The sequence below is a fragment of the Acyrthosiphon pisum genome, chromosome A2 (genome assembly GCF_005508785.2).
Source record: "Acyrthosiphon pisum isolate AL4f chromosome A2, pea_aphid_22Mar2018_4r6ur, whole genome shotgun sequence".
Lineage (NCBI taxonomy): Eukaryota > Metazoa > Arthropoda > Insecta > Hemiptera > Aphididae > Acyrthosiphon > Acyrthosiphon pisum.
In genome coordinates, this window is record NC_042495.1 from 74,787,564 (window position 1) to 74,803,342 (window position 15,779).

The 15,779-nt window shown below is 26.4% G+C and overlaps 1 protein-coding gene across 2 annotated transcripts in view; it reads left to right on the forward strand.

Annotated features, from left to right (window-relative positions):
* The window catches only part of LOC100164716 (furin-like protease 2), a 147,222-nt gene that overhangs the window by 106,311 nt on the left and 25,132 nt on the right, over positions 1 to 15,779 (forward strand). For both annotated transcript variants that reach the window (XM_008184884.3, XM_001943261.5), the window contains exon 8: positions 1,510 to 1,640. In XM_008184884.3, coding sequence (XP_008183106.1) covers positions 1,510 to 1,640 — 131 coding nt within the window. The remainder of the gene's footprint in view (positions 1 to 1,509; positions 1,641 to 15,779) is intronic.

A 15,779-nucleotide genomic window follows, 5' to 3' on the forward strand; every position in this document is an offset into this window, starting at 1 on the left:
AGATCAATTGGTATGTTTGGCAAAAAACACGTCTAAAATACTATGTCACGCGTGTGTTAGACGAAAACAGAAAATCACGGTATCGAATCCCCTTAACACGTTCTTAATATTTTTGGTGTTTCAATTTGGGTGCTTATAATAATAATAAAAAAAAAAACGACTTTCATTACATTCTAATTCGAGTCTAGTTTGAGGTGGAGGCTGTTTCTATACACTGTGTGTCCTCGAAAACAGGGTAGTAGGGTACACTGTATAATTAAACTACCCATATTACCTTATTCATATTTTTGAACTCTGTTTGCTACACAAGCAATTAGACTATCGGATCATCAATTTCCCGCAAACAGAATTCTAATATATGCATAGGGTACTGCGTAATGTAAGTAACTGAGTTATGGAGTGTACTCGCAGTTTTCGCGGTCACACGGTATAATTTAATGTTTATTGTATATGACAAGTTTTCTAAAAAAAGTATTAGTTACAGGTAATGAACATAAATTAATTAAAGAATGAAATATCTAATACATAAATCATATAACTATATAATATGGATAACGCCTTGTATTCATTTTTCCTGTGTTATTATATAATAAATAGTGTAAATTTGAATTAAAAAAACTGAAGTTTTCAAAATATTTGACGTTTTACAATGCGCCTTAATGGTATAATAATTATTTTAAAGTTATTTTATTCTTATTTGTAAATATGGCAAGTTCCCTGAAGCATTATTCTTAAATCAAAACCATCTAACGAAAATAGATTTTATTGAAAGTGGGCATAAATATTGTAAATTTCTTCCAATTTTTTTTTGCCAATATTTTTCTTTGCGCTAAAATTAAATTTCATACTTTAAAAGTACCCTTATCCGTACTTTTTGAATTTTAAAAGAATTATCATAGAAAAAAAAACCATAAATTTATAATAACATATCATTATAATCCTCACTCTGTTCAAAATATAAAGTACCTAGGTCCTAGATACATAATAATATATATTATTATACAGATATCTATGTATAATAATATTAATTTTAGTGTACTGTTGAAATACCAATTTACTACATACATGGATTTCATATAATAACATAATTATTATACATATCTTCCAATTATATTGTAATCGTAATAAATAGAGGGTAATGGATATAAGGAAAAAATTGTGTAATTGAAAATGCATATACATAACAGTATTATACACCGAATAATGGAAGTTATTATATTAAATGAAAGGTAATTTTCTATTAATTCCACTTTTTTAAAATCCATTTATAATAATATATATTTTTAACAGAAAAAAAAATGTTCATGCAGTCTTACTTAAATTATATCCATATACAGTCATAAAAATAATCTAGTTTATTTCGTGAACTTAACATAAAACTGCGTGTCAAATATTCATCAAGAAGAATAACTTACTTTTAAATTTTAATAGCGGTTATTACTGAAGTTAAATAATTAATATTATTCAATTTATAATATTGTTTTATAAATTTCTATTATTTCGCCATAGGGCCGTCACGGAAAAGGATCTATATTCGTTTGGGCATCTGGTAATGGTGGACGACATACTGATTCTTGCAATTGTGACGGATACACAAACAGCATTTTTACATTGTCAATATCCAGCGCCACACAAGGAGGGTAAGTTCATAGCATCAAAACTTAATTTACATTAAGCTGGTAGGATATTAAATGTTATAATTTACAGTATTCAGTTAATGATACAGTTTTATTAATTATGATGAATTAATGCAATCAGTATTAATTTGTATATGACCGAAGAAAAAATATTTTAGGTAATGATAGGTATACTTAATTTAATAATGTGTTTTTACACTCAGTATGGTATTTATTGTCATTAAACAAATGTAAATTATTATGTAAAAATTATACCTACTGATTTCAATTGTAGTCGTAAACTAAATTTAACTATAATATATTTATAATTATTACATAACTATACTTTGCTACCTACTCATCAATATCCACATTTAAATATATTCATATATTATATATATTTAAAACACATATTTCATGGATAGTTTACAAATATATTTCAATATATTTAACATAATTTGTCTATATTATACTATAGTAATATGATTGATCATTGTAAATATTATTATTTATTGGTAAATGGGCAAGGGCTACGCCAAATATGTGGTGTAATACTCCACTCATCAAAAGTTTACTGTGGTTTCAACTACAAACATATATAATGCAGAAAAAGTAAGGGCATTATAAAATATTAGAATTGCTGCAGCTTACATTTCCCATAAGGAAAATTTTTAAAAAGTTAATACTTTTTGAAATAACGAGTGTTTGCTGTTATAAGAATCATTTTGGATATAAATATTATATTATATACCCAGTTGTTTGTTATTAATATTGAGCATCGTGCATTCTACCGTAATGGTTGATTTCCATTACTAAATTGATTAACTTTCATGCGTGATATTGTTTCATATCTTGACTTTTTATAATACGTAATTTAATATTCACGATGTAATACCATACGTTATAGATAGCTTCCATGAATAAATAAATGTATAAGAACAACTGTATTAGGTATGCGTATAGAGTTCAAAGCAAAATAAACACAATAACACACTTACACAATTGTTATTAAAATTTGATAGTCATTGATAAAAAACGTTGAAAACGTAATTATTTTATATGGGAATTGAAGGTTCAAGTAACAGTTAACTTTTCAGAATGTAAACTTAATATTTTTTTTCTTAAAATTCAATATTAATGATCCGTTTCACAAGCAACAAGGTAATTAGTCCTCCAATTAACTATGTTGGTGCCCAGACATAGTGGTAATGGTTAATCCGTAGAACAAATATAATAAAAATTATAAATATAAAATATACCTATAAATATATTTACAGGAAAAAAAATGAACATATTTCTTTATGCTTTACTTGTGAGACAATAATGACTCGCGAAAACTGAATCGGACCCAATTTACTCGTATACTGTATACATATAACAAAATTTTTATAATGTTATTAATTATTTATGATTTCACAGGTAGCAACTTGTTCCTACTAATATAATTAAAATAAAAAGTAAATACAATTGAGTGTGAAACTTTTCAACGCAAACGAGTTTTTGATTATGATACAATTGGGAATACTTTTCTACATAATTTATGTTTAAAAAAAAATAAGAGTATATAAAAACCGAAGTCTAAACAAAAATTAAACTCCCGTTAAAAAAGTGGTTGTTCAAAGAAATATGAATTCATGACCTACTGTTTCATAGATTTGTAAAAATATGTTTTTGAAGTAATTTTAAAACAAAGTGTATGAGTCCTCTAACTTGATTTAGTTAACTGATTCGTATAAAATGGAATAGCCCACTTAATATTTTAGTATAATATACCTACTTGAAACAAATGTTTTAAAAAAATGTCCGCATAAATTATACTTATTTTAAATTAAGATATGTATCAAATCTCAAGAAATATTTATATATGTACTACTTTTTTACGGCACCTGATTTAAAATTCATTAGTATATGGTTATTGAGAACCATTCAGTACCGTTTATCTCTTTGAATATTGTATTTATATTTAAAAATATTTTTATAAAAATCAGAAAAATCTTAATTTTATTCAAAGAAAAAAATTTAAAAATATTCAAACTGAAGAAAATATTAACAACTATTGTTATCTCATTTCTTATACAATACCACCTTATCAAGAAAAGTGATTCACATTGTAATAATCACTAACACTATCTGTTGGAAAATTATAAAAACATTTTTTTTTTTTTTTTAAAGCTTGATTATAAAATAACTTATATAATATTTATATATATATATTATATTTATTTAAACTAATATATATATAAACAATTTAATAAGTATTCTTTTCATTTTCACAATGATTTAATTTTCAACTTAAGCAGATTATTTCTGAATTATTAAATAAATATTACATTATCTACTAAAAAAATCATTGGATATATTTCTAAAGTTAATTTAGAATCACATAGCGTTAAATTAGTGTTGTTCAAAATATTAAAAACTATTTACCACTCTATCAAATACGTTGTCAATGTTCAATCTGCGTTATATAAGATTCCAAATAAACCTATATATAGTAACGGTACTACTTACCTTCTAAAATGTATGGCTGTTATATTAATCTATAATTATTGTAAACCTTGTATTCGCTATGTTTATGAATGTGGTGTAGTAGAGTATTTGGCAAATATTTGTCGGATTAGTTAGTTAATAATATTATTTCTAGGCACTTGCAGTGCATTCTGTTTACGTACAAACGATTAAGTATGTGAAATATTATATTATAATATAACAACATTATTAATTGGTGGCTTGGTATGGCGCGGTCCGTACACTCAACGCTGTGGAAACGCTCTGAGTGTACGTATCGGCCGGTGTTGCTAGCTCCCGGATGGGTGACCACCCCGGTTTTTAGCAATAAATATCCTTTCCACGCATACAAAACGTGTTCCAACCAAAACCGTTCATCCCCCCTACAAACAAAAACAGCCAATGGCTATAGTTGCCGGCTTAAGACAATAATAATAATAATAAAAAAATAATAATTGATAAACTATAGGTACATTATAAATTATCATTATTATTTGATATTGGAAAGACTAAGTTAACATTTTTGACTGTTGTAATTTAATATTACTTACACAAGACACATCCTGTAACAAAATAGTGTTTAAAATTTATTTAACTACAATATTACATTTTTGTTCATTATTCTATCAGTGTGAATTATGTGTTGGGATAACTTTATACAGAGTGATTCACAAAGCATACTCATCTCCATTTTATCCTTTAATGTTTTGATTTTTGGGATTTTTAAATATCTCAGACTATTTTTTTAAAATTTTTGATTTTTTTTGCAGTATTTAAGAAGTGTACTATGGTGATAAAATATTCTGTTTTTGAAATGAGGACCCCCCCAGTTTGCTAACAGTTTGCTGTTAACTATTGAGTGGATACTTTTTTTTTGAAAATGTTGATGTACCTACCTGATTTGTTCTGTGTGGATTAGATTGAAGTCACAAAAATCAAAGTTAATAGTTTCTTTGAAATTCAAGAAAGTTATGGAATGGGGGGTGGACTTTTTGTTGATATGAGACACTTGGGTGTGAACTTTAGAACGGTATAGCCAGAATGGAGCTGTTAAATATGGTGATGAATGATGATGTCTGGATTTTAAATTGACGGTTTGTGTCCTTGCATATTACGTGTGTATGTCAGTGGTGGTTATAGCGTATGGGCAGGGTGGGCAGCTGCCCATAACAAAATTTCTGGTACCCCTTATTGTTGGGGAAGGGGGAGGAAATGAGAAATATAATTCGCAGTTAAAACCTAATTATAAATCTACTGTTATCCATATGAAAATGTAGTCCTAGAACCGCGCCTGGTGTATGTGTCCATGATTGTTGCTGGTTTTTTGAGTTTTAGATTCTGAGCGTAAAAATGAATGTATCGTTTTTACAATGATGGGTGTTTTTTTCTGGCTGCAGACATATCATCAACATTTTGAGTGGTTAAAATCCCTGATTTTCAATATCAGCATCTTTTCTAATAGAAAAGTAAATCTGGTTAGTGTTAAAATTGAAAACTTCCATTAGTTTTTGAAAGCGTAGGAAAAAACTAAAAAAAAATCAAGGAAAAATGAGAATTTTCGCGCAAAACTAAGTTTTGACAAAATTGATTTTATTTTTTTGGTTTAACTCAATAACTAATAACCGTAAACACTTGAAACTTTTACCACATAGGTATTTAAATTATAATTTCCCATGCGTGGCAAATATATTAAAATGAATAATACATACAAAATATTTTGACTTCTTTTGGGCTATTTATAGCCATGAGACATTTTCAGATTTTGTAATTTTTTTAAAAGTAATGTCGATGATAAATTTTTCACTTGGTAAAAAACCTTGAAAATTTAGTGTAATGTATTTGATAAGTGTTTTTGATAACAGTTTAAAAATATTAAAGATACATAGGCATGATTATTTTTTATATGCATTTAAAGTTAAAATTTTAACAACATTTTTGCAATTTATTTTTCAGTTAGAAATTCATAAAATTCATCATTGGGAATAAAAAATTCATGGAGTGAGCGTACTTAGTGCATCACATCACTCTGTAGATAACTATACTATACATACCTACTATCAATTTATTAACTTATTACATAAAACATTAAAATAAATACTCCAATATAGTTTAATTTAGCATCGTTATGGATTGAAAATATATTTTCGACACTGCTTATATACGACACTGCTTATATACGACACTGCTTATATACGACACTGCTTTACCTATTTTAAAAGTTCGTATTTTTAATTAATTGCTTAGTAATTATTCAAAAAATTACTTAAAACTATCGAAAAATCAACACCATATAACATACAGAGACTTGAGTTCAAGAAAACCTTTTAAAATTCATATCTGCAAATTTTTTTAATCATAATAAAACACTGTCTATTGGCGATTGGTGCCTTACGCACCCAATGTCTGTATAATCAGTATCCTTTCGTACTTTCTTAAACTCAATATTCATTTTATCAGTTTTTATTCCTTTTTTTTTATTTAAGATTGATTTTAGAGACCGAACCATTAAGTTTTATTACATAGTCATCACATTTTTCAGAACAAAAGGAGACTGCTTTTTCATTATCAGCTTTTATGTTACCAATATTTAAGTCATTATTCTCATAATCTTCATCATCACTAATAATCGTTTATCTTACATTTTCTTTTGGTGACATTTTTCTTAATAATCGTACTCTGTTCACTAGAAGTACATACTCCATCCATTCTTAAGATCCAACTACACTTTTATCATTATTAACTGCACGATTTTGATATGTATATTCTTTTCAGTGCACAATTCTGTATAAAGACTTTTTTTAATTTTTCACTAAAAAAAACATTTGAAACTAAATACAACAATATATGCTATACTAATGGAGATGAAGATGAATGTAGTAAAGTAGTAACCGCATTACAATTAATTGTTTTAAATTATAATTTATATTCACTACCTTTTGCATCTAATATTATTATTTTATAGGTAGTACTTGTTTTATATTTTTCAAGTTCAATATAATATTCGTCATTCAATAATTCAATCTCAGAAAATCTGTTATATCAACATCGGTGTTGGAAGGCATTCAATTGTTTTTTCATTATAACCAATAATTAATTTAAAACAATATAACAATAAGAAGACAATGCTTCTGTCAAAACTTAAAATTTAATTTGTTATAATCAATTTAAGAATTCCATTGCGTTAAACTCAAGTACTACTTCCTTATTGTATCCGTATTATGTATATTTATGAAAGCCACGATTATTATACTATTAAATTATAAATTCTATATATAATTGAAATATTGAATAACACAGGATAAGAATTAAGAACGAGATATCACAAAATCAATAACTATTATCTCATTCTACCTAGCATTACCTACTTATAAATATGTACATAAAATATTTATTAAATATATATATTTACATAATAATATAACTGTGTACATACAGCTTTGAGATGGTTCTCAATTTCTCGTAAGCTAATATAAGCTGTTTATTATAATCTACAATTCACAGAACGTATCTCTCTGGTATACTGGGTAAATTAATTATAGACTTAATATAATGTTTGAATGGATAAATATATATTTGATATTTACTGATTCAGTTTATCAGATTTACTTATAGATAAATCAATTTTAATAACATTTATATTCGTCAAGTCGTATATTATATAGCTTAGTATAACAAAAAAAATAATTATATAACTTGAATTTAATAAATAATATCAATGTCAAGTGGTTTTCTAATTAAAATTAAATATATCACATTATCAGTATACCTATATTATTATAATATTTTTATTGAAAATTACAAATTATATAATTAAATTATAAATGAAACGTCAAACATCTTGACTAAATTAGTTATTTGGTTAAAATGTATAACATTTTTAATCAAAAATACTTTCTATATGTAATTCCTACTTACTGTCATAATAATAACACACTATAAAATTATTGGATTATATGCCTACGTTGGTAAAATGTTATTAGCATAATTTTGAATATTTAACGCATTTTGTAAAAAAAATCCACGTTAGTGTAACATATGGTCTATTATTAAATCATTTGCTTTTTTAATACAATAGAGTTATATGAATCATATGATTTTTTATTTGTTAGTGCGACTATTTTACTTTCTATACATATATACCTTTACCTTGCGATATTCCAATGTATAGTTTATTATTTCAATAATATAATACACATTCCCTGTAAAAAAAGCGAGAAAATAGAGATAAAAATGTATGTATGATTATTAGAATTTATAACTATCAACCTAAATCACAAATATATATGACTATATCAATAAAGAGCATTTTCTGACTATATTTATTTTTAATATTTTAGATTCTGAGCAGATCAATGAATGTATTGATTTATAATGTGTCTGTGTCTGTGTCTGTGTCTGTGTGTGCGTGCGTGCGTGTGTTTTTTTTGTGTCTATAACGATAAGTAGTCGAAATAATGCTTCGATTTTCAACTTCAGTATTTGTTCGATGGGAAAGTGAATCTATATCTAATATATCTAAAGTGAATCATTATCTAATTTAGTGGTTAGTGGTCAAAATTTCAAATTCCTGGTAGATTTCGAAAGCGCCGGGAAAATCAAAAAAAAAATTAAGGAAAACCGGGAATTTTTACGCAGACAAATTCTATTTTAAGTGTAACTCTAAAACAAAAGACCGTAGAAACATGAAATTTTCACTGGTTGTTTATATTAACATTTTCTATACATGATGAAATTTTTAAAATATTTTATTTTGAACTATATACGGAATTTTTAGTTTTTTTATTCAATAGATGTCAATAAAATTGTATTTGTTGGGTCAAAAAACTTGAACATTTTATACAAGGCTCCTAATGTATTGTTACAATAGTAGTTGAAAAATATTTAAAATATATAGTCACTATTTTTTTTATTAGCATTTCAAGAATTATGGCTCATTGAATTTTGACAAAATAGGTACGTAAAAAAAACTAAAATGTGCAAACTATTTTGAGTTTGAAATTCATAAAATTTTTAATTTTTAAATCAACGATTTGAAAATGTAATGCAAGATTCCTGATAAGTTTGTCCATCTTTATCAACAAAAAAAATGTCTACCGGAAAGTCAAACTACATTTTTAACTTTTACAACATTGGATTCACTCAAATTCTCATGTAGCGATTTTCTTATTTTATTTGAATTCAAAAACGAATAACTGTAGATACTAATTTACACCGTATTTTTATTTTATAAATTGCTATACTTGATAAAATGTTCAAAATATTTTAACTTGATTTGTTTACAGACATTTTTAAATTTAAATTTTTTTAGTTTTTCTTTAAATTTCAATAAAGTTGTATTTATTGGGTTAAAAGCATGAAATTTGAAAGGCATGTGTAAAATGAACAATCTTTATAGCTAAGGATTGAAAATTTAAAACAAGATTCTATATAAATAGGTTATTCTGTAACCAAAAAATATAAAAACACATTTTTTTTTTTTATAGTTATTTTATGTTCAATTTTGGATATTTAAAAGAAGAAGAAAGATTTTAGTTCTGTGTTATACTTTAAATATTATTCATGGGTACTTGAAAATTATAAAGTAGGTATATTATTATATACAAATATAACAGAAAACAAATAATAATGATTCAACTTAACTGGTTGCCGTATTAATAGTAATGATATAAATATAATATAGGTAAAATTACTTCTTTATCATTCTAAATACTTACCATTATACTTATATAATAATTGTTATTATTATCTTTTTTCTTTTTATGTGTGTTATTTGTATTAATTATTTAAATTGTAAATTGTAAAATATATATTGTGAAACTGTTGTATAGGGCTCCGCCCGTTAATAATTAATAAAAAAATATAAAATATTCTAGACTGACAAACCGTATCCGCTCAAAATAATTGTTTGTATTCAATGATATTATATCATTGAATTCAAATTTAACACCATTCATTACAGTCACCCACTTATAACCTACTGTACAGCAGAGCGACTTCCATTTACCCTTTTTTTTTAAATTTAATACCAGTACAAACAACTTATGAGGAACGACAGGAACCTACCTTGTGTTACATTTTCAAGCTTTTTGACTGAGTGAAAATTTGTTATTAAACACCCGTCGTTGTAAAATCCGTAGCTCCACTTTGAAAATAAAATTATTAAATCAATATAAAACTTTCTATTTTTGCGTTGTATTCCTGTATATAAATTATTAATTTAATTTAATCTTATAGATTTGTAATATCTTAACTACATATAGGTAATAGGTATATTGTATAAATTGTATTATTATGGAGTTTAAATTACAAACTTTACCGGACATAGTTGATAAGTAATGCAAAACTTCTTATTTAAGTGTATAAACTATAATAAACTTTACAGTATTATAATACGTTTTTCTATACCAATATATAATATATATAATCAAAAAATCTCAAAGGTTTATATTATATATTGGTATAATTTAAAAATTAAGTCAATATTAAGATAATTATTAATGATCTTTGCAAACAAACAAATTAAACCCAGACAGCATTTTGTAATGATAATATTATTAAACGAAAAATTGTTGTCTGGGAACTTAATAGTTTTTAATATTTTTGATTAATTTTCTAATATAATTCCTAAGTTATTTTTAATCAGTTTTAAACTGTATAGTTTAATTTTATATTATATTTACCTACGTGTTTTACTAGAAAAAATTAAAAATATTAATCATAGATTTTACATTGAAAATTAAAGTATTTTTTAGAAATATAAACATACAAAACATCATCTAAATTCTTAAGTATATATATATAAAAGAATTAAGATGCCCTTTATTACTGACCACATTATGTATTCTTATCAACAATGCATATATAAACAACATATTATTAGATTATAATAAAGTTATCAACTCATCAATGCGGGATAAAGACTAATTAAAAAAAATTATAAAAATAATAAAATCCATAATATTTACTTAATTTATCAAATTTTTTTTCTTACTCAAAAATAGATACTTTTGAAATTTAGATTTTATATTATACTTTTCATGATAAATCTTTTTAACTGAAAAAGTATACAATAAGGACTAATGATAATAAACATTTTATTTAATAAATTAAAATGCATATTAATTATTATGCAGTAAATTATTATATTAACTTAAATGTTCTGAGTGCAGTGAGGATGTTATTTGGCTATTTAATTACCTTGTAACTTCAAATAAATATTCTTTTATTGTGATCTGTGATTAAAAGTAGAAGACATTATCTTATTTTTAATGGAACTGTCTGTTTGAAATTAAAAATTAATGTTTTTTTTATATAACTATGCGCAGTGGACTGAAAAATCGGGAAAAAAGGGGATAAAAATATTACATACGTGAAATTTTACAAGTAGAAAAATAAATAATATGGGGAAACTGATGTATTAAATCATTCTGTCACTTTGTTATAGTTGTTCATTACACATTATTATAATAATATTTAGAAATACAGAATCCTGTAAAGTGTAAGGTTAAAGCAACTGTAAGTAACATTGAACAAACAAGCATAATTCTAAGCAACTTTATTTTAACTTATTATCTAATTGTTTAAAGTGCAAATGATTTCATCATCACCTTAAATTATGAATAATGTAATATTCTGTAATATTACTTCTATGTAAACTCTTATACGAGTATTACGATTTCAATTAAAAACGTTAAAATTAAGGAATTCCATTATATCCGATGGTTAAGAATATGACTTAGCTGATATCGCCGTGTAAATTGGTTGTACTAAACACCAAATATTAAAACATTGTTATAGTCATTTTTGTATAAGGATATCAAAACTGAAAACATTATAATATTTTGTACTCGTTGGATGTCTGGACCCAAATATCTCGAAGAGGATGGAATATTTTATTTTTAAAAGTGCAAAGTACTCAGTAATCAGTACTATACGGTGCATCAAATCTAAATTTATATACGATTTATCATCATATGTTGTCCGTTGGGTTTAGGAACACATTGAAAAATGATTTGAAGATGTCGTTTTATAAAATCAAAATTAAAATTAATTTGTAGGCATATAATAATACCTATATTGCATGTGTACCTACAGTACCTATATCAACAACTGCATTTCATCATTAACTTCAAGATCGGCGTCGGCGTGTTTACTGTTCGACAACCAATAATCTCCCAAAGTCCTAGCCGATATAGCGATTTCCGTAGCACCCGGAGGCGTGATGTCAGGCGGCGCGCTCGAAACGGCGACCAACAGTCGTGGCGTGTGAAGTGGTTGGGAGTTGGCAATACAACGAGGAAGTGTAAATATAAATATATATATATATTATATATTATATATATATATAAACAGCTTGTAGTGCGTGCGTACGACGCAGCGTGTCGTCGTCGAAAATCTTCTTTTATTGTCGGAAACCCGACAGGGGGTCAGAAACCGTTGAGAAAAACGAAAACTTCGAGCCAGCTACATGTACACAAAATGTGTATACGTATATAGTATATATACGTTCGGAGTGTCACGTCCGGAGTTTCCTCGCGAAAGCCCGAGGCTTTTCAGCCCTTGAGCCACTGCTGCAAAACTAGTCGTGAGGATATTATATACTTGTGAAAGGTTTCGGACCATGCATACTATTTCGCCGTGTACAATGTATAGGTACACGTATATTATGCATATATATATATGTTTTATGTATAAAATATATAAGCTGCCACTATTTTGGCGCATCTCGATCGATTCATTTCGAGTTTGTCCGGGATATATATTATTACTCCGTGACCACCACCGTTACCGCCACCACACTGCAGAGACTAAGTTTAAGTCGACGTATTACATATTACATACGAGTGCGGAGTGGCTTATATGCGCATATGAATTACCTACAAAACCGTCTAAAAACGTTAAAAATCTCCTCGGCAAGTGCCCTGCTTAGGCAAATCGACGTCCTCTAGCATAATCTTGTTTTCTCCTCCTTCCACGCCCCTCTCACACCGTTCGCCAATTGATTGTTATAATAAGTTAATCTTCTCTAACAGTATTATAAAAATAAATACGGCTTAAAATGTAATTATAATTATAAACTGAATAAAGTATGTTCTTACCATGAATGTTATACATAATAAAAATATCCGATTAAAAACTAGGTAGGTACTAGGTAGTTATGTACTAATTAATATGTATATATATTTACCAGTGCACACATATGTAAGCCTTTATCTGCGTAGATTTGATAAACAAATAACCATTTACTAATTTACTATTATATGCAATTTTAATATATTTTTTTCGCGGATCATGTATAAAAAAATATATTATTATTTTGTACCTATACTATATATAATTTTTATATATAATATTATTTGTATATTGTTATATGTTTATTTTACGCATGATCACAAAAAAACCAACAAAACTTATATATTATTATTTTTAATTTAAGAAGGATAATATTATTATGACACTTTCAATTTCTAATGATGAGCATGAGCTAATATGTTATTACCTAGGTACCCTTTTCGAATTATGAACGAACGTTTACGACCCTACCATTTGAACAGAGTACCTAGTAGGTACCTACATTGTATATTTATATATTACTATTTTTAGGACGATTTCTATTGATGAAAATGTATAACTTATTATAAGCAACTAATTTATTTATTTTAATAAATCATAAAAAGAAGTATTTTGTTTTTCTGGCATGCATTAAATCATATTGATTCACCATCAATTAAATATTGAAAATATAAAGACACGGGCTCTTATATGGGGCGCACTCATATTTTTAAAAAAAAACTATTGCAGTCTAGGGCCAGTGGCTCTCTTTGCGCCAACCAATCACTGCTCGACGCACCGTCGTATATCTTACCACGACAAGCTTGTCCGCCGGATTGGTCGATTCGTCGGTTCCCCGTTATAATATATGATGCTGTGGAGAACGATTGGAGTGATTGGAGTGAGGTGCTTGCGTTTTATGTGCATACGTAGGTAATAGGTTTACGTCAGCGAAATAGGTAGAATAAGAAACAAAATTGTTTTAAGCTAAAAGCGTTGGCGTTTTACGATCAAATATTTCTTTTTTTTTTATTATTGCAGGATTGATATATAAACTGTTTATCGGGACAAAAAACATGATATTCAGTATTCACCGACGGTGACGTCGCTATAAAGAAGTACACAATTTAAATACAATAAACTAAATATAATAAAAAAAAATAAAAACCTTATCCGATGCAACAGTCTGCGGGAAAGCCGGCGGCTTGATAATTTTAAACAAATATGCATAGAATAAAGTGTAGCCGTGTAGATACAGTTTGTCCCCGTACAATAGCAAAACACTTAATGTAATGATAATTCAAGTAAAAGTTATATTAAGAATACCGTCTTACTGTGTAAACATCAGTTTAATAAGAAACGAATGTTATAATTGAACTTCAAAACAAAAATCAAGCATAAAGATATCTGAGAAAAACACTCTCTGTCGAGTGTTTAATGAGATCGTTTTGTGATAAGCACACTAGTGAAAATCTCAACATAGAAATTAATAGAAAACGGATCACGTCGAAGGCAACAGATGATGGAGGATCGTTGATTTTAATATGCCTTTGTTTTATTTAAGTGGGGTTATGTATATAGTATATATACATTATACATTTAAACGTTATTGGTATTTTGCTGTAATATTATCTGTTTGATGTTTTTGACTTGTAATTTAATACTTGACTGTTTTTCAGTAAATGCCTCTTAAGCGAATTATTTTAAATTAAAATAGTAGGTAGGTAACATATTATTTTAAGTTATGAGCATGAAAATTGTTAATATTACCTACAATGCGTTTTTTAATTTTCTCTTTTTTTTCAACACTAAAGCAATGTTACCGTATAGGTACCCCTATCCTTAAATGTTTCAATATATGTATATATTAAACATTTTACGGCAACAAATAATACAACAATTTCAAGTATCCTATGTATTGAATTAATTAGTATTTAATAAAAAAAGTAATATTTTATCTTATCTATGTGAATTATAAAATTATAATACAAGTACCATTGAATTTGGTAAATGTTAACAAAAACCAAAAACATTTGATAATAATCAATTATTTTGTATTATTATTTTTTAAATGCGTATTATTATTGGTTGTTTGTTGAACAACTTTTTATAATTGTTATCTAATTTTTTTAACTGTTGTTTATGATCATTCAAAATTAAAACATTACCTAAGTATGAAAATCAGAAAATGGCATTATCCTATAATAATTATTTCTCACTCTCAAAGTCTTTGTAACAGAATGCAATTAATAAATAATCGTCTTTAGTGAATTTTGTGAAAGATTATCTGATCAGTTATACATTTATGTACAACACCCTCAACTTAGCCTTGTCTATTAATGGCGCATCTAAATTTTGGTCTACCTGGGTCAGGAGATTATATCTTACTATTAATTTCAAAATAATGCGTTATTAGAGAGTTCAAACTCAAAATTATAAAGCAATTTAAGCTTTAAAAAAAAAAACAAATATATAGATTGCTTGTAATTTGTTATCGATGTCCATTGTCCATTCATAATTAATAATTATTAATGCAATAACAAATTTATTATGATAGAAATTTTATTTTGAATTTTGTCTATAGACTATGTTAACTATTATAAT